General features: G+C 39.7%; 2 protein-coding genes across 4 annotated transcripts; one reads left to right on the top strand and one right to left on the bottom strand.

The window, feature by feature from the left end:
* The first annotated feature begins 485 nt into the window (after positions 1-485).
* prmt2ip (PRMT2 interacting protein) lies at positions 486-11,435 on the top strand. Of its 3 annotated transcripts, XM_085282237.1 has the most exons (4): positions 486-702; positions 3,757-7,033; positions 9,242-9,935; positions 10,053-11,435. In XM_085282237.1, exons 2-4 carry the CDS (start codon positions 3,799-3,801, stop codon positions 10,336-10,338), a joined length of 4,215 nt encoding a protein of 1,404 aa, XP_085138363.1. In that variant the 5' UTR covers positions 486-702; positions 3,757-3,798; the 3' UTR covers positions 10,339-11,435. The 3 variants fall into 3 exon arrangements, with proteins under 3 accessions (XP_085138363.1, XP_085138362.1, XP_085138361.1); XM_085282236.1 differs by having other exon boundaries at positions 488-697; positions 9,242-11,435; XM_085282235.1 differs by having other exon boundaries at positions 489-702; positions 9,242-11,435.
* A 1,989-nt stretch (positions 11,436-13,424) lies between these two features.
* Positions 13,425-25,477, bottom strand: arih1 (ariadne ubiquitin-conjugating enzyme E2 binding protein homolog 1 (Drosophila)). Its single transcript, XM_085282240.1, has 14 exons — positions 25,031-25,477; positions 21,799-21,866; positions 21,540-21,687; positions 20,349-20,441; positions 19,471-19,526; positions 18,122-18,188; positions 17,812-17,918; positions 17,676-17,718; positions 17,472-17,543; positions 17,025-17,155; positions 16,617-16,674; positions 15,935-16,195; positions 15,430-15,542; positions 13,425-15,346 (listed from the first exon to the last, which is right to left on the bottom strand). The coding sequence occupies exons 1-14, from the start codon at positions 25,316-25,318 to the stop codon at positions 15,262-15,264; spliced, it is 1,590 nt and encodes a 529-aa protein (XP_085138366.1). The 5' UTR covers positions 25,319-25,477; the 3' UTR covers positions 13,425-15,261.
* Positions 25,478-25,543: the final 66 nt, after the last annotated feature.

The following is a 25,543-nucleotide window of genomic DNA, read 5'->3' as shown; positions in this document are numbered from 1 at the left end:
TCAGTGGGATGTCTTTAAACCAGTTTTATTGTTGCAGATATATTTAAATGTGTATGTTCCCAACCTTAGGCGTCTTCTGTGCCACTACACGGTTGAGTATGCAGTGACTAGTTCACGTAACCGTAGAGGTGCCGTGGGATAATGACTTGCATACAAGTCAACACAAAGATAAAGAACGGGGAATTATAAACACGTGATTTCCTTTATTGCTCCGAGACTGGCTTGTCCGATTCTGACACTCAGGCATGGGAACCGGGCAAAGGCGCGAAGGTGAGAAAGAGTCAACCTGACAAACGTGTGTTATCTGACAGGGAGTGAAAAGGGGCAAAAAACCCCGACTCTTAAATTAATTTCGGCGGTAGCAGCAGACAGTTGGCAGCCGGACAAAAAGTCACTGAAAGCGAGAAAACATGACATGTGAAGAAAACAAGCCGTGGATAGAGGGAGGGTGTGACTCCGCCTATTGATCAAAGACCATCCTCCTTCCTTTTGTCTTTTCTTCAGTTTGTTAACTTCTCTAAAAGCCTCGTGGACTTCGGGCCAGCAGCGCAGCAGTTTTTTTTAGTAGGCTGTGCTGTCGCTTCATTTGGTGGGATTGACGCATCTGGACTGATCCACTCCACGGGCGGCGGAGAGATTTGCCCACTCTTTTCTTAGAAGTTTCATGGAGTCTTTGTGGAAATCATTGATTACACGGGTGAGGTAAGGAGAGTTGTTCGCAGTTTAAAGTAACTGACGACTGATTGTGATGCAGAAGTGCGTAAAGTCAGAAAAGCGGGACCGGTGAACCTTTTAGTAAAGCTGTCAGAGTGCGTCAAAGAAGGTGGAACTATTTCATACAGTCGAGATCGATTTATGCATCCTCTGATTTTGTGTGTGTGTGTGCGTGCGTGTGTGTGTGTTTGGAACTTAGTTTGGTTTTAGTTTTGCCGTGGTTTACGAGGCTTTCGCGGCTGTATGGAAATGACTCGCTCTGTGAGCGAAAGTCAAGCTCTTACGCCCGTCTTATTTTCATATTATTTGCGTCCTATTAAATTTGGCAGGCTGCTCTTCTCGGCAGGTCTCGTACTTTCACATTTTGGCTGAGAAGCAAATATATGTGCATCGTAAGCTACAGCTCACGAGGATGTCAAGAGAAGCTGAGAAGAAACTTTTTTTTTCTCCTCGTTCAAGTTCCGTTTTTTAATGTTTGGACGTGAGCCGCTTTCATTGGTTAAGTCTAAGACATATTGGAGGAAATTGATTTTTTTTTTATGTCACACCAACTTGCGGAGATCTTTCAACATATCCTAACCCGAGAGACTAATTGGTGATCAGATAAATGATTAATGATCGCTAGACTGGACTGAAGTAAGCTTTTACCTTTTCACTCTTCTCTCGCGTGGTTTTAAGCCACGGGCGTTTTGTTTTCGAAAGTTACGCTCTCCATCACCCTTGCCCTACAGATCACGGGAGTGGGAGGACACACAAAGGCGCATGCACACAGGCAGACACAAATTTTAGAGTGCGGTTTTTAGTCCGTTGAAAACAGCTCTGCGCAGTTTCCTCCATGCACATAAACCGCGTTTCTCCTCGCCATATACAGATAAGCCGTCACACCACTTGTGTGAAAGGTGTCAACAGGATGAGAAGATAAGATCTCAGTGCTGTGCTGTCATTAGACTGGAGAGGGTCACTGTGTGGGATTAAAGAAAAAAAAAAGTCGTTTACTTCTCTAAACCTCACCAAGAGTTTCAGTTATTCTCAGAACGTCTTATCATTTTTTTTTGCATTTACAGATTGTGCTGGCAGATGTTGTATTTGCTAAACCTCTGCACTTTAACTGTTGAGCCAAATTTCCACGCGTAGTCGGCAAGCGAGTGCAAATAAACCTTGGTATAATTTATAATTTATCTCCTCTATGACCTCATCGGTGCCTGCAAATGCTTGCATGGCAGATCACGTGACGACGTTATCTTCTTTTCATCTGCTCCAAGAAGCCAGACTGCGTTGCGATCCACACGTTGCTATGTATCTGTTATCTGTTATGTCTGTATCTTAAAAATGGGATGGGATGCATCTAGCATTTTACTCAAGTGAAGGTTTTGTATTCCACATTTAAACAAACCCCCCCACCCAAAGAAACAAAACAAAAAACAAACTCTCAATCATTTACTTCCAAACTGGAGGCGGGCTTTCTGTTCTGCTTTCCAATTTTTACACTTGCAGAACCTTCCTTGGTGAAAATGTGCTGTACTTCTTACGCTCAGCTTTACACTTACTAAAAGAGAGTGAAGTGAAAATATCAAGAATGTGCAAAAATACTTTTTTCTTAGGAAAAAAAAGGTATGTGTGTGTGTGTGGGGGGGGGGGGGGATTCTGATACTGCACTATGGTCACTGTGGCTAGTGTTTATCACTTTGTGGATTACACATCTGTCATTGCAGATCATTTTTCACTGTTCATTTACCTGCTGAGCCCCAAAGTCTTGTTTGGATGTTACTCTTAACTTTCATTTAAAAAAGCTGATAGGAGGAACTGTTAGCTGACTAGTTTCAGTGTCAGGCGTTACCAAAAAGAGTTTTTAGTCATTAAAAGCTAATCAGCAAATTCCCATAAATGGGAGTCAGATGCAAAACAGCACTGAAGAAGTATAACAAAGAAGTACCTACGGTATGACCAGAGGGCTGTGGTAATAAAATGCAGAACAGCAACAACTCCACTTGTTTTGTCTGAGAATGTAAACACGAGATGAGAAGTGCATGCCAGATCAGGCGATAAGTCCTACTTCGACAAAAGCGAGCCTAGCCTTTTTGATACGATCACAGTGACACATTGACATTTGAAGTAAGCCATGGTAAAACCATAACACATTATATGTGACTCACAGAAATGACAACAGTTGTGCTACAGTGTAGTTCTCATTTTTACAGATGGCCTTGAAGTTGAGACTGCTCTCGGTCACACCTGGATATTATGTTACCACAAGTAACAGTTGGAGTGGAGGTGGTACAGGGAGAGCCAGTCGGTTTGGCGCATCATGTGTCAACTATCTCTTTGGCAGTTTGTGGAAAACCTTTCTCAAACCTGAGATTTCTCCTTGTACAAGAATTAAATTGTAACTCATTGTAGGAACCATTTATTAGCCGTGTGCGCTTTTTTTACTTTACAAGGTCAAAAGGAATGACTTACAAATAATTTGGTCCAGTTATTATTTGTCTTAAAACTGTGATTTTATGTGGTTATGCAATTATGTGTAATGTGAAGGAGTGGCATGGAAACTATGTTTAGGGCTGCAGTAGGAAGACGTGATGAAATAGCGATGAATGTACACCAAAGATTATTAAGTATCTACATGTTGTGCTCGCATATGAATTACTGAAGCCTTTTTACAATAAACCCTGAAGACTCTTTGTGTTTATTTACACCAGTGACCTGTGTGGTGATGGTCTGAGGCCGTCTGGCCTGGGTGGGGATTTTCTCTTCCACGTGATCCCCACACATTCCTCAGATAGTAACTTATTTTTCACATGCAGGACTCTTATTCCACCATTTATGTGCGTGAGTGTGATATGTGAGATAAACCTCAATTTTTTTTTTTTAAAGTCACTTCAGTTCTTATCTCATGATTCTGCTACTAAGCATTTATTTTTCCGTAACACACTTCACTGCTATATCTGATGTCAACATAGTCGGATTGATTCCAGTGTTAAACAAACTTTTGATAGTTTTTCAGTGAGAAATGCCACAATCTAATTGTTTTTGTTTTTTTGGCAGGTCCGGAGCATTATTGATGAATCATCATAACAAGGCTACTACATGATGAGCAACCAGTCAATGCAAACCCTCACTGATGCAGTGTTACGAGCCAAGATGCCATTATTTGACCGGACGATAGCATCTGCAGGACTGTCAAAACCGCAAAATATGTCTGGTTTCCTGGGCAAGCAGGCGCTGCCGTGCCATGGGGCCTTCTTTGCTTATGACCCGAGAGGAAAAGAGGGAGCGGGATTCACTTCTCCTTGGAGGAACTCAAAGACATCTCTGCTGAACGACCGGAGTACTATGAGTCACCTCTCTGGCATGGAGGGAAACCATCTGATTTACAGACACGACAGCAATTCTTCAGAGGAAACTCAGTCTTCTGCTACGCGTCACACCCCGGTAAAACAGGGCTTTATGAGGTACAAGAAAAGTCCTGAGATTAGCAGTCCTACAGTTGCAGCGTCGTTGCCTATTAGAAAACAAAAAACTGGAGGTGAGACTTCATCACCCCCATCTGAAAACTCTGTTTACTTAGCGATTCCCAGGCCGGTTTACGGACATAATCCCTGCTGTAATGAACTGGGTTGCATGTTAGGACAACGCTACAGTGTGGAACATAGCTCTCCAAGGATACCAAACACTGTATATGAGCGTGACTGGATGCAAACTGATGCTCACTACGCTGAAAAACCATCTGTTGAAAGGAAAGGACAAGAAATGGGGCTTCAACAGAGAGTCTTACAGTTTGAACACAGCACAGATACACTGAAGAGGCTGACTGTGGACTCATACAGCCCTGTTAGAGGAAGAACTTTGCCTGCTGTGATTGAACCGCACTACAGCAGTTACCCCTGCACCTCAACTCGTCCACTGTTTGGTTCTTTAAGTGAGCATAGCCAGCCTTTACAGACTTCCCCCAGAGGCTACCCCAGCCTTTACCCCTCCCACCCTACATATGAGCATATGACCTCAGAGGTTTATCAGGAACGTTCTCCCATGTCCAAATATGGCCAACTAGCGCAGCACCAAGTGTTTTACTACCCCCAGGCAAATGTGGAGGTAGAAAACAGAACCCAGTGTAAAGATAGTGGCAGTAAGCAGAGAGAAGATGTTGCTGTTATTCATAAACACACAAGCTCAAACCCTCGGGAGCATTACATAGTGCCTCAGTCGCTTCATGCTGAAATTCCTTTGCCTTTGTCTAGCACTGAAATGTTGCCAAATCATTCTTTTATGCGGGGTTTGAACTATCCATGCTATGCTGTTCCAAGACTTCATTTAAATCCAAGCCAAATCAGAGCCCCCCTAAAAAGGCAACATGCATCACCTACTTTTCATCCTAGCCACAAAAATGTTTCGCCATCCAGCCAACATATGGATCACCCCATGGTGTCCGCCAGCAGTTTACAAAAGGACAAACCCAAGCACCCCGGCCTTCATGTTGACCACCTACCCATTTCCTCACCGTTCCTACCTGTGACTCAAACCAGCCCTGCCAGACGTGTGAGCAAGCCAGGTGTCTCACCATCAGTTATAGAAATGAGAGGATTCTTCCCCCCTCTCAACCGCCTGCATATGGACTCACCCATCCTTCCACCACTTGGCTTGAATGTGGACAGAGCAGTGGACTATTCCTCCTGTGAATCTCAAGTCCCTTGCCCGACTCAGCCAAAAAACGTTCCAGTTTCCCCTGCCGTGTGGCGACCTCAGTCACCGAATCGGAGTTCAAATCGGATCCACACAGACGTGCCTAAGAGTGCAAATGTCCACAAAAGTATCGATTCTCCTGCTGTCGAAACAAGAAGCAAACATAAAAGCTCTGTGTCCAGTCCAGAAACCGCTGTTAATAAACAGTGTCTAAAGAGGAGCATTTCCCATTCATCTTCACCTGTCAAAATAAAAGAGGAGGATAAGGATTTATATGAAGTGGAATGGACCAGGAAGAGACAAAAGTTGAAAACGGAGATTATCCGAGAAGGAAATAAGAATGACTCTCCCCCTATGCCAGTTATTGACACTGTTTTCAGTTTGGCACCTTACCAAGGATATCTGCAGACCTCGGGAGGGATCTCTGGAGCTGGAGCATCAGGGAAAGCCTGTCAGTCCTCTGAGCAGCATGAAGTTAAATCCAAGCCAGACAAAGAAAAAAAACAAGATCAAGCTAAACAGGAGCCTGTTGTGTGTCTAGTTTTTAAAGAAACTCGCACTAATACTTCAAAAGAGAAAAGTGCTGCAGAAGCTGTTGAACCCAAAAATATTAAAGTAGAAAACCTAGATAAATCAGATATCAGCAGCTCTACAGATGACAGCATTTGTCCCAACCACAGCAGCAAAATGGAAGTCAAAAAAGAGCCCACAGAGACTGCTTCACCTGATGATGGACCTATTTTCTTAAAAAAGACAATTGAACCTGAAGAACATGAAACTAAGCCATCTAGAGCAGCTGAAAATAAGACTTCAGATGAGTCCAAACCTGCTGAGATGACTGCACAGACAAACACGACTTCTGAAGGTGACACAAAAGCAACACAACACAAAGAGGAGCTCATCCTTCCCCCCAAACCCACGACTCCACTGCCTGGGAGCAAACTAAATTTCAAAAACATTCCCCCTCAGTGTCTTAAACTTTCCACCTATAAGATTATTATCCCTAACGGCAAGAATTATTTCCCTGTTCCACCACCACAGAAGCCGACTGCACAGCCAGCAGCTGAGTTCATACCAAACCAAGATATCCAAACGCCCGCCCGCAAGCATTTCCTTGAGCTGCACCAGTCATTCTGTAAGCTTGTGTCCAAATCTGTGTCGACTTCTTCAGAGCAGGACCTTAAAAAGTGGTTGTCCCAACTGAAAATAACCGAATCGGTGTCTCACGTGACCAAAGTCCAGAAAGTTTCCTGCCTGCTGGGGGTAAAAGCCAGAGAGGCTTGGCTCAACGAGGAGATGAAATCGGCACTTGACACGGTCCTCGACAGGTTAAGAGAGTACTCGATCCAGGAACGCTGTCCTTTTCCGCACGTCATGCGGACGGGAGCAGTGTTTCTCCCCATGCTGGTGGTCAAGGAGCAGCTGTTTCCTATGGTCCACGGCAGCTTCATTGACCAGGTCCTGCAGGAGCACAAAGTCGAGCTGCGACCCACCACGCTCTCTGAAGAGAAGATCCTCATCCAGCTTCATAAACGAGCCTGCTCCTCCAGACTCAGGAGACTGATGTCCCTCAAACACCTGCCCGACGTCTATGCCGACGCGGTCAACCTTCTGTATTATGTCTGCGTCTGCAAACAGCTGGGTGAGTGTACATTCAACACAGACATACCGAGACAAACCACCATGGTTGCTACAGTTACAACACTGTAGCCCTTTAAACCATTAACACCCCACCCCCCTCCCCCCCACAGGTTTTGCAGTGAGTCCTCCATGTGCTAATTTCCCCGCAGCACCGGACACAACTGTGTGAAGAAATGTCTATAAGGCCAATGGCTTTAAAAATATTTTACAAGTAATTTAATACTACATATAAGCTATTATTTATGTGAATTAGCTAAGAAACAAAAAAATCTAAAGTATTCATATAAGATATAATATATCATCTCAGTAATTAGCGCAAACTATGTTCCTACTTGTAAAAAGATTTGTAATTTCTTATTATTAATTATGATGATTCATTTTGCTTGGTTTTATGAAAATCCCTGTTTCCTTAGTATAACTTTGATAGCATTCTAGGAGATCCCTTTCAGTACACGATGTGAACTGAACTTTTAGATATCATTATAAAGCATCATATTTCCTTCAAAGAATATTTTCTGCATTAATTGGCCCTTTTTGTAAGTAACCAATCAAAACAGAAGAACTATTCAATATAAAATCCATTTATTTTTTACAGAATCAACCTCATCTGACGTCCAAAAGAGAGTCCAGGTATTTTTTTCCTGTTGTCCCTCAATCTCACTACTCTTTTGCTTTTTTCCTGGTTTAGAAAGCGGGAATTTTTTCTTCTAACCTTCAGTAACAAATCACAAGAAGCTGCATGATTACACTGTGGGTGGGTTGAGGGGGAAAGGCGCTAAGCTGGGCTGCTTGGGGACATATGAATTTGTTGCCTACTTACAGCACTGTAGCTGAAACGGCGTAAGGCAGGCTGGTGGATGACATTATGAGGGGAAGGAAGTGAGAGGCCGCTACACACAAGAGGGATTAAGTGTGGCACTTTTTTTTTTTTTTTTTTAGGTCAGAGATCTTTTCAGAAGATGGTGACTTCATCCTTTGTTGTACCATCTCTAACTAACCCACATCTACACTGCATACAAGTTGCATTAGGCAGTTTCTGAGAATATGAGTGTGTAATGTCCAAAGAACAGGACAATAGTATAACACCAGTCAAATCTCATGAAAAAAAAAACTTCTTCCTTCCTCACCTGCCTGGCTGTGTTCGCCACCCTCTGCATTTCTGATAAGAATGCTTCAATCTTGTCACAAATATAAACTGATCAGACACACCCTTAAAACCAAGTTCCAAATATCGAACAGGTGCTCCCTGAACAGTTCTGACCCATTCCATCTCCGGGTGTCTTACAGTTTCTGGGACCAGGACGTGGGTTATCTAGATTGCAGGGTAGGTGTTGAGACTGGGTTAACATATCTGGGTTAAAAAAAAATCCAAATACTAATACAAACTTAAATCCCTTTCCCAGTCGTTTTAATGCTGTGGCTGATTAGTGTATACTTTCAGACTTCATCGTCATCACATTCAAGTATTCATGAAATGTTGCACATACTAAATAATAACAGTGCTCTCTCATTATAGGTGGGAAAAAAATGTTACATACATTAACTAAGTTAATCAACTTTATTTGAATTAAATATTTTGAGTTTTTATGTAGTTAGTTAAAAATACAAAGATTATAGCATATCAATAGAGTCGTCCTTTTAAAAAAAAAAAAATTATTGTTGCCTTTTATTTTGTCTGTCAACAGCTTCGATTGTATTTGCTTCCTGAACCTACTGAACTTGGCCTAATTGAACTGCTGTTCACTGCTGACATAGGTTCACATGGTTTTGGAGCACTTGACTCTAGTGTCTGAACATTTCTGTTGCCCTCTTCTTGCCTCACTGCTGTTTTATCCGTGACTGATAGCACCCCTCGCAGCAGCTGACTTTTTCCCAGCCTTTGTGTTTATTCCCATAGCCTTCTCTTCTCATAGCCATCTTTGCTGTAAGGGTGTTTCGTGGTGGAGGATCATGATGTGCAAAAGCCGAAATCCTTAGGTTTAGGTGTGAAATAAGCTCTTTAGGAAACCAAGTATTTTATATTTCCTTGTCAGAAATCCTGAAAGTCTGTTTCTGACTTGCTTCTCACTTGTAACTGTTTCCCTGATCACTGCATAAATTCCTTTGCCTCTAATCTTCCCACTTTGTGAGGAAGCAGAATCCTATATTTATCTGCGATATTTCAGCATTTGTTTTGAGCTCTCTTTTTGCCATTTTCCCTGTGTTGCAGGATTAGATATGGACTCCGATCACAGGGAACAAGATGGAAGCTCTGAAGCGTCTAACAGCGGGAGGGTTCCTGTATTTTCTGACACCACTGCCTCCGCAGCCTCGCACTCAGAGTTGCAACCACAGAGATGTTCAGAGGATGAGGAAACACAATTGCATTTGAACAGGAATAAAACTAAAAGAAGAGTAAAGAGCCGTTCGAGGCGTACGTTTCTAGAAAACAGGTTGTCAGATGAGGAAGAGAGAGGGGATATGGACAAGGTTGTAGCTGAAAGCACTGTCAACACAACTGCAAAGAAAAACTGCAGTGCCCATGAGCCCCAGGAGAGTGATAATAAAGGGACTGATTATATGGTTTCAGAGCAGAATCCATATATTTCATGGATGTGTCCTTTAACACTGGACGAGCTATCCCCATTCCCGAGTGACGCAGAAACTGAGGGATCTTCCAGCAGGTGGCACGTTGGTCAGTCCTCACCATCAGTCAAATCTAAGGAAAACTCTAAGAATTGTTCAGGAGTCATTGTTAAACTGAGGAAGATACTTAGTGAAGGTCTAAAGAGAAAAAAAACTCGATACCAAGCAGTGTCAGAGTCGGAGACATCTGCTGATGCTTCCATCTCACAGACTGATGACGGGGAGAGTGTGATCGGTGAGGCTGACGTTCACAGGAGGACACCCAAAACAAAGCACAGGTGGGAGAGAACAGGAAGCTTCTCTCATGCTTTAAGACCCCTTGGCAGCTCTTCTAAAAGAAAACATAGATCACTTTTGAAGATCAAATACTGTCCCTACTTGTCTGCCTGTCACAGCGCCGAACACAGGAGGCGATGGGTCCTGCGTTCAGCTGTGCAGAGGGCTCAGAGGGCCATGAGGTTCTGCTACCCCGAGTTGGTGGGAAAGAGGATCCGCCACCTGTACGAGGAAGTTGACAAATCAGAGGTGTGGTACAGAGGGGAGGTGCTGCGCATCCACGAGGCTCACCCCAACCCCCTTAAGACCATATTTGAGGTCAGGTATGACAGCGAGCCAGAGTGGAAGTACTACCTCGAGCTTCTCATAGACTATAAAAAAGGCTGGCTCAAAATTGAAGACTAGTTTCCAGGCACGTACACACAATGCTATGACACCTCTGTGAGCGCAACGACAGCTGAGCATTTTTTTTTTCTTAACTCACTTACGAAAGGTTCCTCGAGAATGAAGGTGAACTGGATTCTTTTTTTTTTCTACTTCTTCTTTTATATAAAATAATGAAGTCACCTAAAATTGCCTGTTATGTAAGCACAAAGTTGTGCTTTCTTTAGTGATGGGCTATGTTCAGTGTTTAGCTCATTATTATTTTATTTTTTTTTACATTATTATCATTTATGCGGTAACTTTATTTTAATAAATTAAATTTTGATGACATGAAAGAAATCACTGCCTCACTGTGCCCCTTTACTTTTATAAACTGCGAGCATCAGTGGAGTATTTTTTTAAGTCATCCTGACCTTTCTTTTGAAACAGTGCAGCAGAGGGAAATTAGTGGCTTGGCGTAGTTTGAATGAGCATTACTTTCAAGCACCTTACTGTACCGTAATGCGGTGCCAGTCACATATAGCATTAATGCAGAAAACTAATCTTGACCCTGATGATGGTGGTTGCCTTATTGTAAGTAAAGACCGGTGATGAATTAAATGGAAAAACTTTGACCCTTATAGTGACGCAAATTTACACTGCAAATCAATGCAAAGTTGCTCTGAGCCGCCACCTTTACCCATTTCTGTTCAGATGGAAATGGTCTCTTTCAAGATGACAGTGCCCCTGTACACAGGGAACAAGGGTTTCACTGAGTGGCTGATGAGAATGATGTAAATAATATATACTATGGTTGACGTAACCAGCTGGACACCTATGGATGCGCTCTTGGATGCTCCCTCAACCACCATCAGCAAAATACAAAATGAGTGAAAGCACTAAAGTCAAAACACTGAATAACTTTGAGAAGCTTGGTCCAGTCCATTCAGTAGAGGAAGCTCCTTTAATTTTTCAACCCTTTGTAGTTTTTGTGTTGAAACTGCTCAGGTTTCAAAAACACAAGCCGAGTGTGCTGTATACAGTCAGTGTGAAACTTATGACTGAACCTCAAATCGTGGTTTCATTTTGTATGATTTTCCTACTTCTGCAGACTGAATTAAAACATTTGTCTCACCATCGTGTTTTGTCACTTCTCAACTCTAAATATTCAAGAGAAGGGAAAAAAACAATGTTAAGACTTCTTGTAAAGCTATAATGTGTTCCTAAACGAATGAATTGAAACCTGATTAAAGCAGGATGATTATGTTAGTTTGAATCATACTGTTAGAATCCTCAAAGAACAGGCCAAGGAGAACGAGCGGAAGCAATCTTCCACATCAGCTTATTAATCAACCATACACCCAGAGTGATGCTGAAAAGCTAGTTTGTGTATTTATTACTTCTAGGCTGGACTATTATAATTCATTATTATCAGGCTCTCCTAAAAACTCAATGAAAAGCCTTCAGTTCATCCAAAATGCTGCAGTGAGAGCGTGCATATTTCTGCCATATTGGCTTCTCTTCATTGGCTCGCCCGGTAAATCCAGAATTGAATTTAAAATCCTCCTCACATACAAGGTCAAGCAGCATCTTATCTTAAAGAACTCATAGTACTATATCATGCCAACAGAGCATTTTGCTCTCAGACTGCTGGTTTACTTGTGGTTCCTAAAATATTCCAGAGTAGAATGGGAGGCAGAGCCTTAAGTTTTCAAACTCCTCTTCTGTCGAATCAGCTCCCAATTCAGATTCAGGTGACAGACACCCTCTCTGCTTTTATGATTAGGCTTAAAACTTCCCTTTTTGCTAAAAACAATTTCAACGCTTAGTTACTTTGCAATAGGCTTAAAGTTGCTGGGGGCTTCCCATGACACACTGAGCATTTCTTCTTAACTCTGTCCTTATACACCATTTTCATTTAATCACTAGTTATGAATTTTGGGTCCTCTCTTCCTCCCCTCACCCCCAACCAGTTGTGTCAGATGACTGCTTTTTCCCAAGCCTGATTTTGCCCAGAGTTTCTTCCTGTTAAAAGGGAGTTTTTCCTTCCCACTATCTCCAAGTGCTTGCTCAAAAGGGGTGTTTGATTGTTAAGGTTCCTATGTCTTACTGTTGGATCTTTAACTTGTACAAAGTACCTTGAGACAAATGTTATTGTTTGGTGCTAAATATGGATAAGCTGTCAAAAATAATGCGTTGTGTGTCACACCTTCCATTTTAACACCATGCATTTGACGTTGAAACTCACAATTAGTAATCATGTTTGTCAGAACTGGTGTCTTTGTCCCCATCATGTGGCTGAAAATGTAACTCTTACATTCACACTATACTGTTAAAAATGCTCTTTATTTTAAAAATGCAATTCCAGGGATGGACTTGGTTTATACCAGTGACAGTACAACAGTGGAAGTCTTCATAATGACACACTTTCAAAACACCTCAGACAGTTAAATGAGTGGTGCTGCAAAAATAAAATCGCCCCCCCCCCCAAAAAAAACAAAAAAATGTTTCTAACATTTTGCACTTTAATATTTTCATGTAAAACAACTAACTCCACCCCCAAACATTTTTTACACTACCAAGACATCTTTAATAGTGCAAATTGAAGATATTTATAAAACTATTAAAAGTCTTTTGGATGTCAATTTAATGTGAGTAGCTGCTTCTGTTACTCCATCCGTTAAGCTGAGATGTTCATGAACTACTAGCAGACACAATGAAAACCCTAGAGAGCACATTAGCCTAATGAGCAAAGCTACAGCTGGTGTTACTGCAAGACAGCTTGGAGAAAACAGCCCATCTTTTATCCATTCACCTTGTGTCATCATAAGTTTGGGATTTGAGAGAATTAAAATGACATAAAAACAAAACAAAACCACCTGATTGCTATATAACACTCTGAATAAACTAAAAAAAAGTTTAAATTATTATTTAAAAGTTATCAAATTAATTCCATGTCATTTTGGAAGACACTCTGGCAAGGTCTGCAGAACACAACACTGCTTTAAAAAAATAAAAATAAAAAATAAAAAGGGGGGGGGGGGGGGGGGAATTAGTGACTCATGGATGTTAAGGTAATTAAGATGAGAGAAAACCTACTCTAATGACTCACACAGTACTCCAAAAAATTAGATTTGTCATGACATTTATTCAAATAAACAATACAGTTTATAATTTGCTAGGATAAAATAATGCGTTTGAACACATAAGAAGCATTTGGGAAAGAATTCCCCAAAGATCTGAAACTGGGGCAAAGGATGTGTTTCAGTGATGGCTGACACTTTGGTGTCATCTTCAGACTCGTATCACTGCCTGTATAATCGCGTCCCCTCCAGTCAGTCTTTCTGAAGACTGCCATATTTCAGAGAACAGATGAACAAGCATTTACAAGCAGAGAGCTTGACAACCAGAGCAACCACCGCATAGAGCAATGCAAAATCTTGAGGGGAACTGACATTTCAATGCCAAAACCTCAACACACGTGCGAGAGGAAAAAAAAAACAAAAAAACACAACAAAAAAAATGCAGTCTTTAATGAAAAAGCATAACAGCTTTACAAAACACTCCTACAACCTTTAGAAGTTTGTCCCATCTCCCTCAGCTCCTTAAGGATCACATGTCCATCTGTGTAGCTCAATTAAAGCAATGTTCAGTCTCACTGCAAGGCAAGAGAGTTCCTGAATGGAGATGATGCCACTACCACCTCCATTCCAATATTCCCTGCAAGAGTGATGCAGATGCCTGACCCTGTTTGACAGTGATCGAGCCCAATTAGCAGCAGTGCAACGCCGCGCTGTCAGTACATTCCATTACCCTCTTTCAATTCTCAAGGTGCAAGCTGAGCTACCTCAAGCCACGTCAGGAAAGAGGGGGAGAGAAAAGAGAAAAAAAAAAAAGAAAAAAAAAGAAAAAAAAAAAAGAAAAAAAAAAAAGGAGTGAATGTCACTCAGTTTGGCTCTTGCAAATAATTAGTAATGTTCTTAAATGTTAAACACCTCCAAAAACAACTAGGGGGGTACAACAAAAGGTTAGCATAGAGAGACACTGGGCCGGTGCGTTCTACCTCACCTCTGACCTGTAAAACTTTATCCTGCTCCTCTGTGCACTTTCACTGAGTCCTTTATGTGATTACCTGGAAACTAAAGCCAATTCTGTCAGTCTCCATGTTGAGTTACTGGTTAGGTATAACTTATGACTGCTCTGAAGGGACTGCAGATGACAGGACGAATATCTTATTGCCAAAGACCTCCAAACATCAACAGTCTGTGGAGAGTAGACAGACTCAACCTACATGGCAAAAGCACGGTAAAGAATAAATATTTGAAAATTATGCAAACACGTGCCACTCCTGCTCTTGAACTTCCATGCATATGGACTATTTACAAATTGAAAAATACAGACTTGCTATTTTGTTCTTTTTATGTTTTTTTTTCTTCCTTTTTTTCCCCCCCTGAAATGTCTTTGCCCCTTTGCAATCAGCCTATCAACATTCAGCCACTCAGACAAGGATCTTTACCACATATTGCAGACATGGCCAGGACAATTAAAGCTGTGTTGAAAACATTTTCACACTGATGGGAAAACAAAAGTCAAAATCAAAACAGAGTAAAAGATTCACAAGCAAAAAACAACAACAAAAAAAAAAAAACATGAGGAAAACAAGTTCAGGGGAGGTATTACAATACAAGCCAAAAGGATGTATTTGTTTAATATGGATCTTCTGCTTGTTCAACCCTCCACTCTGTTGCTAACAATACTGTAGTACACATTTTTTTATTACTCTACCCTTTATTTAAATATAATTTACTTTGAAGATTTTGTTAAACAAATCCAGAAAAAAAAAAGATGCAAAAGTGGTTGGTTTGCCAAAGGAGAGGCGGCAGAAGGCCTGTGCTGCCCTGTTAAATTGCATCAGCGCTCTAGTTTGTCAAGATACTCAAGAGTCCGTTGCATTGGGACGTGTTCTCAATCCTCAATGTACTCCCACAGGTCCTTCTCATAGCCTTCATGCACGTGCTGTAGCAGCACTCTTCGCCTGCTCTCACAGTATCTACAGACACAGGACAAATTTTAAGCTCCAAAACACACAAAGTCAGCCATGGCATGCACCAGTACAGTTCTTCCTTCACTGACCTGTACTTGTCTTGTACTTTTTGCTTGATGTCCTGCAAGGAATCCTGGGAGATGTCCCTCTCTAGGTAGCCTGACAGCACCTCGGTGGCATTTTCCAGGTCTGCCTGGTTGTTCTGATGAGTGATAATTGCATTATAATCAGATAAGCAACGTTCCACTATATAATAGAGCTAAAGGAACAAATGTCTAATCTATGAGAATTTCTAATAAAGTAATTAAAAAACAAAAAAAACAAAAAACAGCTCTTCAGCACTTAGTTCATCCATGAAGATCAAAACTGTGTGAATGAAAGAGGGGGAGAGACGAACACAGCTTCCACAAAAGTCGAAAGCTAAAAGGTGTTACATCTGGGGTTGGTGAGGTGTCCAGTTTCGTTCGTATGCCATGTTGGATTCATTCATGCCCGCTGCAAATAATGCTACCAAAATTTTCCAGCACGATAGTAAATATCTCATATAAAAAAGGTACAATCACACTAGTGTATCTGAGCCAAAAACTGCCCTACCTCAAAAATAATGGACTGGTTGTTCTTCTTGAGGTAGAAGGCGAAGACATAAGTGAACATGAGTGTGGAGCGGCACTGGCACAGCACATCCACAGCCTTCTTCAGAAACTGCACCTCAATCCAGGACATGTTGTGCTGCTGCATTTCCTCCATCTTCTGCTTGACCTGAGCATAGAGCTTGTGCTCAAAGCGCAGACTCTGCATGTGGTTCATGTAGCGGTTGCAGTAGAACAGGTACCGCTGCAAGGCTGCCCTGGAGCGCTGCACACACACATACACACACAGCATGGACTTCCTTTACTGTGAGCACGCTCATCTTTACTTATAATAGACTGTCACTCTACTTTCTCGATGGGCACTGGAATATCAGAGACATATACTGAAATGTCTCAACTGTTTGTCAGGTCTGAATCATCATGTAATTATCAGCTTGCTGTACAATTCTTTATAAAACGATATCCAATATACAGATATATTTTAGTTATTGTAAACTATAGAAATGTCATGTTATTTATTTAATCATGGTTTTTCTCCTTCAAGAATAACTGTAATTCATTTTTAGATGTAAGCGTTAACTGGAACATAAACCATGCTTGGTACAACAGTTGAGGCTACTTGATTTTATACATCTGGCAAATAGAAGAACGTACAAAAATTTTGAAGCTTCAATATAACTGATTACCTCTTGAGCATCTCTGGCTGCCTTGGCATCATCTTCATTGTAGCGATTGCAGTTGTACCTGAAATATTAAAAATATATAACTGAGATGAAAAGAGTAATGTTCTTCTCTCTGATAAGCTATACTATGTGTGTTTAAGGTGGTCAAATTCACATTCATATGGCACTCTAACACAGAAAATCGGAATTTTAATCTCTACATCTTTTAGGGCCATTAAAAAAAAAAACCAAACAAGTGATGATGGAGGAAGTAAGAAACCTGAGCTGTCATTTAAGTGTAGCGAAAAACAACAACAACAACAACAACAAAAAAAAAAAAAGGTGGAAAAAGTCATCCCCTGTTCTGACATTTCCAGCAGACACTAAAACAAAAGACTCCACATAACAAGCATGTGAGCTAGTGATTCTCACCAGGCTGAGCCGTGTGGTTCCCATGGACCCAGACAGACCCAGCAGAACTCAGCTTTGCAGTTCTGGTTTCGACAAACCATATGATTGCAGCCACCATCTTTCTCAATGGTCACGTGGCATTTTGGACATTCCTGTGAATGAAATTACATTAATTTTATTTAAAAACAGTAATTCAAGGAAATGATTCATGCTATAGACTGAGAAAAAGGCTGCAGAAACAAACGAAGCAACAATGGGCAAGGCCCTGTAAAACTGTAATTCATAGATATGCACTGATGATTGTAAACATTAATTGTCAACAACTGTCAGGTCTGTAAGGTGTGCACACTTTATGACAGGTTATGAGCACACAAATATGTGACAAAAATATAGGGACTTCAACATTGTTTAATCCTATTTAAACTTAATACATAACATGAGAGAAAAAAAACCCCTCAGAATCCACACCTTGGTATTTGCTGCAATCCAGTTTGAAGTTTCACTGTCATCATCACATTTTTTAATCCATTTTCTCAGCCACTGCAAACACGTTAAAATAGAAGGAAATGGATTCATGTATTGAATGCTAATCTTAATATTTTTCTTAAGTAGAAGCTGAATCCAAAGCATAATTTTTCTCTAAGGTAAGAAAATAATCTCCATTTCGCGCACCTTACACTTCACAGGATCATGCCAATTTTCTCCACAGTTGAAGCTGAAACAAAGGGAGCAATATCAAACACATTATTCAAAAACTGCAAATAAATTTACAAGAAAGGTTTTAAAATAATAAAAAATTCTCTCTTACCAGAATTGGCGTCCACACTTGCACCTCACTGGCTTGGCATCTGGGTACTGGACTTTGACAACATGATGGCAGTCTGGTGCAGGGCACCACTTTAACAGTCGATTGCACTAAAATGAGTAATGAGACAAATTAGACTCAGAGGGCAGAAATAAGATTTTTGCTTTTCAAAGTAGTACACATATTCAGATTCACAAGACTTTATGTATCCCCAAGGGGCAATTAAGAGACAACCCAGCAGCTCACATTACGGATCAAAGTTTGATATTCAATCTCGAAATACTGTCAAGAAGAAGAAAAAAAGATCTCTTACCTCTACAAAACTATTTGTAATTAAATGCTGGTACTTCAACTTCACTTTTGAATCTGTTATGAGGCGCCTGTGGAAGCAGTCAAATAATATATTAGCCATCATTACAAAACATGGGTGAGATCATCAAAAGATAGCATATTTTCTTGCGTAACGCTAAGTATTACTGTAAGCTGACATGTGAATATTATCTCATTATGAAGCAACATTCCGAAATAGAAAAGTACAAGTTCATATGCAAACTCTATTTGAATGCATGGCCTAAACTGATTACTGAAAATACAGTAAGGTCTCTTGGTAGCTGGTAATATCAGAATGTAGGTTAAGACAATTACTGTCAGCTTAAGAGCTGGTACAAGAGATTAGCGTCCGTGCTTATTCAGGTATATTTCTTTGGACTTTACACTGAACGTGAACAAAGCACAAAAAGGGTCAACTTCAAAGCCTTGTACTGATGGGTTTCTTTTACAAGGCAAAACAAAAGGAAGAAATCCTTTTAACATATGGTTTCTATTCATACCAATATGTTAAAAATAAAAAGGAATCAATAAAGGATGTCTATATGGATTTAACTATATGACTGAAATGTGTGTATTTATAATTTTTACAAGCTTCTGGCTACAACTGCAAAATTAAACAGAATGTATTACATGAAAAAAAAAAAAAAAAGACTACAGTAGCTGTGAAAAGGGGAAGTGCTCTGATTGCATGAAGAGGACTATGGGAAACACTCCCTTGCTCTGACCACAGTAAATCCTTTTTTTCATGAGTTCTAATGACAATTTCAAATTATATCAAAAAAAAAAAAAAAAAAAAAAATATATATATATATATATATATATATATATATATATATATATATATATATATATATATATATATATATATATATATATATATATATATATATATATATATATATATATATATACACACACACACACACACATACATATATATATATACACACACATACATACACATACATATATTTTTTTTTTTGTTAATTATGGTCTTAATTAGTGTCCACAAGGGCAACAAAGACGGATACGCTTTCCCATATGACTAACAAACCGCTACAGCATGAGCATACAATGCCCCTTAACCAACCCTGGTGACATCTGGTTTCAAAAAGCTAAGATAATGATGGTGAATACACTCAGCTTCACAATGGGACTTCGATGATGTTATGGCGATTACGTTTCACCTGTATATGCAGTCTATGACCAGTAATGTTGTTTCTCATCTTTTATTTATTTTAAATTCTTCTGGCATATATTTTACTTCTTATGCTATTCATTGAACAATGCCCAATATGTAACAACATAAAAAATATATGCACAGATACTCACATGACTGTGTTGTCATCAACCAAAATGTCACAGCTATGAGCAGGGCAAGAAATGGTCTGTAAAGGAAACACAGAAGGTAGATAATTAGAGAACCACCTTTTGAAATAGTAAAGGCGGTATCAAATAGCACCCTCTGCAATTTGTTTTGTTGGATCACAGTGGTAAAGAAGAGGAAGAGCAGCTGCCCTTTCTGATTTAACTTTTTTAGGCTTGCCCTGTGACAGTTACAAGAACACAAACTCTGTCTAAATGTCAAGTGAAGACAATGAAACCCCCAAAATTACAGCCACTGTGTCATTCTTTGAAGGTCTATCTGCAAGTTAAATGCGCTAAATGTATAAATTAAAAGGAGTGTATGGATGCGTGTCAATGACTGAATAGAATAGCTAACGTAGAACTCGTCACAGTTTTTCAAAGTACTGTAAAATTGCAAAAGAGCAAGAAGACCAAACGACTCATCATGGGAGCGTCTGAAATTCTTAAACTAACATGAACAATTCAAATTATTGCAAAGATACAAAGAAAGAAATGTTGATGTTGCAGACATGAAATACTTCCAAGCAGAGGTGCTGACGCATGGTGTAACAAACAAAGAACAACAGCGTTGAACTGAACACACTATCCCACTGTCATGGATACACAGTTCAGCTTTTTGAGTTAGGATTACACTGATATCCAATCCTAATATCAAATGAGTTGATCTGTAAATTATACTGGTTGGATAGTGGCTACTAGTATCTGTATCTGCACATAGGCTGGTAAGCGAGAAGGTAGACGAGAACTGCTGAGGACTCTTGGTGCCCTCTTACTGTTGCCACTTGTTGCAGAAAAGTCACAAGTTCTATTCTAAATAAATCTTAAAATTTTGAAGTAGATACCTGTCCCATTCCTTCTTCAATTATTTTGGTCGTCAGATAATCTCCCCAACACTGCATGCAGAACTTGTGTCCACACTCCAGGCCTGTAAAATACTGTTAAACAAACAGTATCAACAAAAAGCAGATAGTTTATAATTTGGAATGAAACACACAAGGTATGAAAAAATTAGTAACCAAGTAGGAAAAGCCTTCAGAGGCCAGTGAAAACCATTCTAAGAAAAACATCACCTGGATTTTACACTGTTTTAACAACCTGATTGAAATAACACTGAAATGTGTGCTCCAAATGATAATATTCTAAATTCAGACAGTTATGGTAATCCATAGTTCTGACATCACATCATCTTAACTGAAGAACTAAACATGATGATGTGTGCCTTTTATTTACGGATCCATTTTCACCTTAACATTAAACCCTTTCCACCCAGTAGGTTCCTTTACCAATTTTTTAAAACACCAAGCACCTCTGTTTTGAGAAGACTGCAATGTGCACTGCATTAAATAAAGCAGTGCCTGGCATAACTGGTATAAAATAAATTTGGCATACAATATGTTGTTGGGAATTTTTTAGAATCCATTCAACAAAAGAAATGTAATAGACAAGTGACATTTATGTTATTGAACAGCTTTATATTCAAAGAACAATTCTTTTATTAATATTGTTATTGGAGGACAGTTTTTATAAAACAGCTACTGAGTCCTTATGTATAGCTTTGATCAGAGAGATGTAAAAATGTAATTTGTTTTTCCCCCCTTGTATTTTTAATGTCACTCTGGCCTGATGACAGAGTCACCAAATCCAAGGTTGTTCATGGGGAGGAGCTATTACTGAATAAATGTGGCTGAAAAAAAAAAATGCTATTGTATGGGGGGGGATAAGTTTGTATCTGTTTATAAAGATCTTATAACATGTATAAGAAACAGAAATCCTAGCAATTTATTTTCTTAGCTGTTGTAACCACCTTTTGTTATGTTAAATGACTTTTAGCAAAGCTTTTAACTAGTCTTTAAAATATAAAAAATAAAACAGGTTTCCCCATTTGTAACAAAACAGGATTACAATGTCCCTGCCTCTGATGATGCTCTCCTGTTGTTTCTCCACTTGCATTACAAAAGTTAAAGTGTGCATTAAATTGCCTGACAACACATTAAGATAGTGGAGCTCCATGTTAGTGTCATTATGTGACTCACAGAGTTGGGGAAGTTCAGATAGCAGATCTGACATGGCATGTCCTGTGCCGATGATCTAGTGTTGATTGGAGGACGTATTCGGGGCTTCTTACTCGGGTTAATGACATGACACTCAGAGAAAAGCTTGTCCAGATTACCATCAAAATACCTGAATAGATTGAAATAAAATAAGCTTTTAGATACGCTCTGCTATGAACCTTTTGGTTGACACTTGTCAGGAAGTTAAAAATGGCCAAGAATGTAATTCAGAATTTCTTACCTTTCCATGAGCTTTTCTTTATCCCAGTTGAAGTGACTGAGAAGAATGCGTGTTATTGTTGCAGGATTCTAAAGGAACAAGAAATAGTTTGTGAGAAACATTTTTGATTTTTACTTGCAACTTCTACTACCGGTAGTTTCAATGAGCTAGAGGGTCCAACGGTTGTAAGGGCTTTCAGGCCTTTTCAGCTTTTAAAGCCTGATTAAAGATAAGTATTGAATTAGGAAGGTAAAGGTAATATATTCTATGGCAGGACATTAAACTATTTTGCACATTAGAAATAGGGTTAGAAAACATAAGCAAGTTCTCATATTTGATCTTGCTGTTCACCCATGTACATCAGTGAATGGACATAAAAACAGCTGCCCATTACACTAAATACAACACAAAGCAACTACAGCTTTACAAGTTATCACAAAATTAAATCATCACAATCTAAGGCCATAATAATAGACAATATATTTAGAAAAGTTTGTATTCATTACAGCTATTCAATGAAGCATGTATTCCTTTCTTATAACCACAGTAGCTGTTAAAGATGACACAACTGAGACAGTTTTTATTTTTTAAATAAACAAAAAGTTTTAGTCTTTAGAAGTCTGTATGCATATTACACTGGATGAAGCCAAATGTGGCACTTATGTCCCACTGATGTGACAATTGTGATTTCTGATGACTCAAACTAATAAATACCCTACAAAATGGATTTAATCATCATGCTTGATCATATATACCCAGTCCCATTTGTGGCTTAATATAAGGACTTTCCGTCCAAATTGCAGTTAGAGAGCCATAGATGTATAAACACCTATAAAAGTACTGTTTTTGTAGATCTTTTGCCTGGGGGGAAATAAAATAAAAATACAATTTCTAGGTTACTGAAGCCTACACATTGATAGGAAAGTGGTTTAAGTTGGGTAAAGAAAGGATGCAAGGATTCACCCACCAGATGAATCCTTGCAAAATCACCTCCATATCTGATGGAATTATGTTGCTAAATGTGTTCTTACCCACCCAAGAACTATATCATTTTTAGGAGCCGTCCAGAAACACTTTACATTTCTTCCAAATAAAGTAATGCTAACTCACACCCTTGTCGGTAAATGGACCAGTCATGCTTTTGGCCATGTCACTCCCCACAAAGGCCTTTCAGAACCAGGAAAACCACTGGCTTACACCATCATTCTGAAAATACTTTGGAATTATAAAGCGTGTCAGGTTCAGAAACAGGTAGTATACACATAATTTGTTTGTTGTATTCTAAATGTGTAACAGGTATCTCACAAACTATCTGAAAATGTGGATGATGGTGTAACAGTAGCATAAAATGGACTATGTCCAGTGCCAAGGCTGTACAGTTTAGGGAAAGCACTAGGGATGATGAGGAACCTCTCTCCATGTACCTGTTAATACAAATATTTCTTATTATACTCCATTTACTATAGTTCAGGGATTAGAATAACTCTGTATTCTAATGTGAAATTACTGTAAGGTACTAAATTAGTGTTTAACCCAAGTTACAAACTGCTCTTTAAAAATGGGGAAAGCTATACCCTCAAACTACCCATATAACACATAATAATTAGTTGTTTGGAAAATATCTGTGAGATTTAGGAGACCACATGTATATGTTGCACATATGTGGCATCTCACTTGTCAAATATAAAGAAGTGAACAAAATTTAGTGTATTGTCTCCCTAGCCCAATGCCCATTTTACAATTTCAAAGAAAGTGGTCCAGGTTTGTACCAAATCCCACCTAACCCTGTAATGGACTGTTCATTGGCCCAGAAAAACAGCCCTGCTTGTATATCTCTACTTTGGTGCTCACCTTGGCGGAATAATAAAGTCAGGATACACCTTGAGATAACAAAAATCATAACATTGGAAAGGACTGACAACATATTTAGTATGTTCTGACTGTATTATGTACACCTAGCTAACACTAACACACCCTAAAACAGATATGCAAAACATACAACAATGATGATGGTATCGTTTATAAGGGCACTGATTCAATTTTACACTTCCTTTAGCTGTTATTCTTTGTGGTTCCACTGCAAAATGTTCTTCTAATTTATCTAACCACGTTGATATGAATGGGTTGGTCAAAAGATTAGTAGTACTTCTCAGTACCGATGACTAAAGTTGATGTAAACTTGACCACTATGAAGCCAATGCATGTTAATAAAGTACTGGCTTTTTGAAGCATATTCTACAAACGTCATATCAGAAGATCTATGTATGGATTAACTTTAAAGGCATTTGTTGGTGCTGCAAAACCCTGAAAATTTAATAATTAAACATAAACAATATTTAACGGGGATAAAAATCACCGTGTTACTCATTTTTGCTGTAGAAAAGAAACTGCCATGCGGCCGTAGGGTAGAAAAATAATATGTATCATTATTGGCCAATTTTAGTTTTTAGGCTTGTTTATATAGAAATCAACATAAAACTCCAACGCATTTTCTCAGATACCAAACTGGATGCTGAGTTATCAAGATCATTTTCCATTTTATTCTGAGCTCAAGTGAAGCTCTGTGAAAGGAAATGGAGGCCCAGGTTAACGCTAGCTTAAAGCGAAGAACTTCCCCCCGTTTCTTCATAAATTTCATTGAAAGCTATCGCAAAATTTAACTTTTTATGTTATTGGTAAAAAATGAAATTATCATAACCCGTTCTTTTACATAAGCGTAACTAAGCTAGCATCCCACTTGCTAACTTATCGCTGGCCAAGCCTTTGGGTCCAACGTTAAAATAACACTAAACGCAAGGTTTAGCTTTAGAAATGCAAAATTTCTGAAAACCCAAGTTTCAGTTAACATCTCAACGCACACTATCTGTCGTCTAGCAGGAGCTGGCACTCAACACCATCCTGGTCTAGAGCTTTTGCTGTAAGATGCTATGTAGCCAGCGAGCTAACATTAGCTTAGCAAGCGTTGCTGCCAACTTAGGGATGGGACTACTTCCTGGATGAAAAGTCCTAATGGAAATTTTTACCTTCACATATATAAGAAAAATTTTCATGTCTTCATTTTAACTACCAAGTTCCATAGTGCAATTATCTTATATATATGTAAGTTTAGTTTTCTATAAATCTCATCATTGTTCTCAAACTGTCAACTATAACAAGTATACTACTGGAAGGCTAATGGTTTAGCTAATATCCACGGCCTGTTTTTACGCTAGGACCCCGATCTTTCCTGATGCTGTCATACCAAAATACCTACCTGGATGACCTCGTTGACCTCCCTAATACACTCGACCATATGCTGGAGGATCTGCTCGGCAGTCAAAACTTCGAAACGGTAGTCTTCCTCCTCTTCCTCGCCCGGGCCGTGGCCTCCTCCGCCAGTCTCACCGCACTCATCTCGCTCCCCGCCGGCCACCACGGGATCGACCAACTCCACCTCCCCGAGCTCCAGGGTGTCGTCGTCGGGTTCCTCTTCATTGCTGTCCTCGCTACATTCCTCCTCGTCTTCGTCGTATTCATAGTTATAACCCTCGTCTGAGTCCATTCCTAGCGCGGTTATCAGCAAGTGACAAGCACACCTAAAGGTCTATAGCGTATGAAACGTTGATCCGAGCCCGTTTTTCAGCTGCGGCGAAAATAACAACAAAACGTCGCCGCTGCTGCTAAGCCAACAAAGAGACACAGCGTCACCAACTGACGACTGCCTTACGTCAGACAAGCAGGGCAAGAACGGATGTAAAAACATTTAATATAACAAACTTTTGCTTTA

This window comes from Mchenga conophoros, linkage group LG7, assembly GCF_057382185.1.
Source record: "Mchenga conophoros isolate Kocher_MC1m ecotype Shallow Benthic linkage group LG7, M_conophoros_male_GT1.1, whole genome shotgun sequence".
Taxonomy (NCBI): Eukaryota; Metazoa; Chordata; class Actinopteri; order Cichliformes; family Cichlidae; genus Mchenga; species Mchenga conophoros.
The sequence above is the reverse complement of the archived record's forward strand: the minus strand, read 5'-3'. Positions and strand labels throughout refer to the sequence as shown.

What these genes read in the sequence shown, in the direction of transcription:
- prmt2ip (XM_085282236.1), top strand. Translation starts at nt 3,799, where the DNA reads ATGATGAGCAACCAGTCAATGCAAACCCTCACTGATGCAGTGTTACGA. An exon ending in CTGCGTCTGCAAACAGCTGG is followed by an intron (nt 7,034 to 9,241) that starts GTGAGTGTACAT and finishes CCTGTGTTGCAG; the next exon opens with GATTAGATATGGACTCCGAT.
- arih1 (XM_085282240.1), bottom strand. Translation starts at nt 25,318, where the DNA reads ATGGACTCAGACGAGGGTTATAACTATGAATACGACGAAGACGAGGAG. An exon ending in TTACAAATAGTTTTGTAGAG is followed by an intron (nt 17,919 to 18,121) that starts GTAAGAGATCTT and finishes TACTCATTTTAG; the next exon opens with TGCAATCGACTGTTAAAGTG. An exon ending in AAGTGTGGACGCCAATTCTG is followed by an intron (nt 17,719 to 17,811) that starts GTAAGAGAGAAT and finishes CCTTTGTTTCAG; the next exon opens with CTTCAACTGTGGAGAAAATT.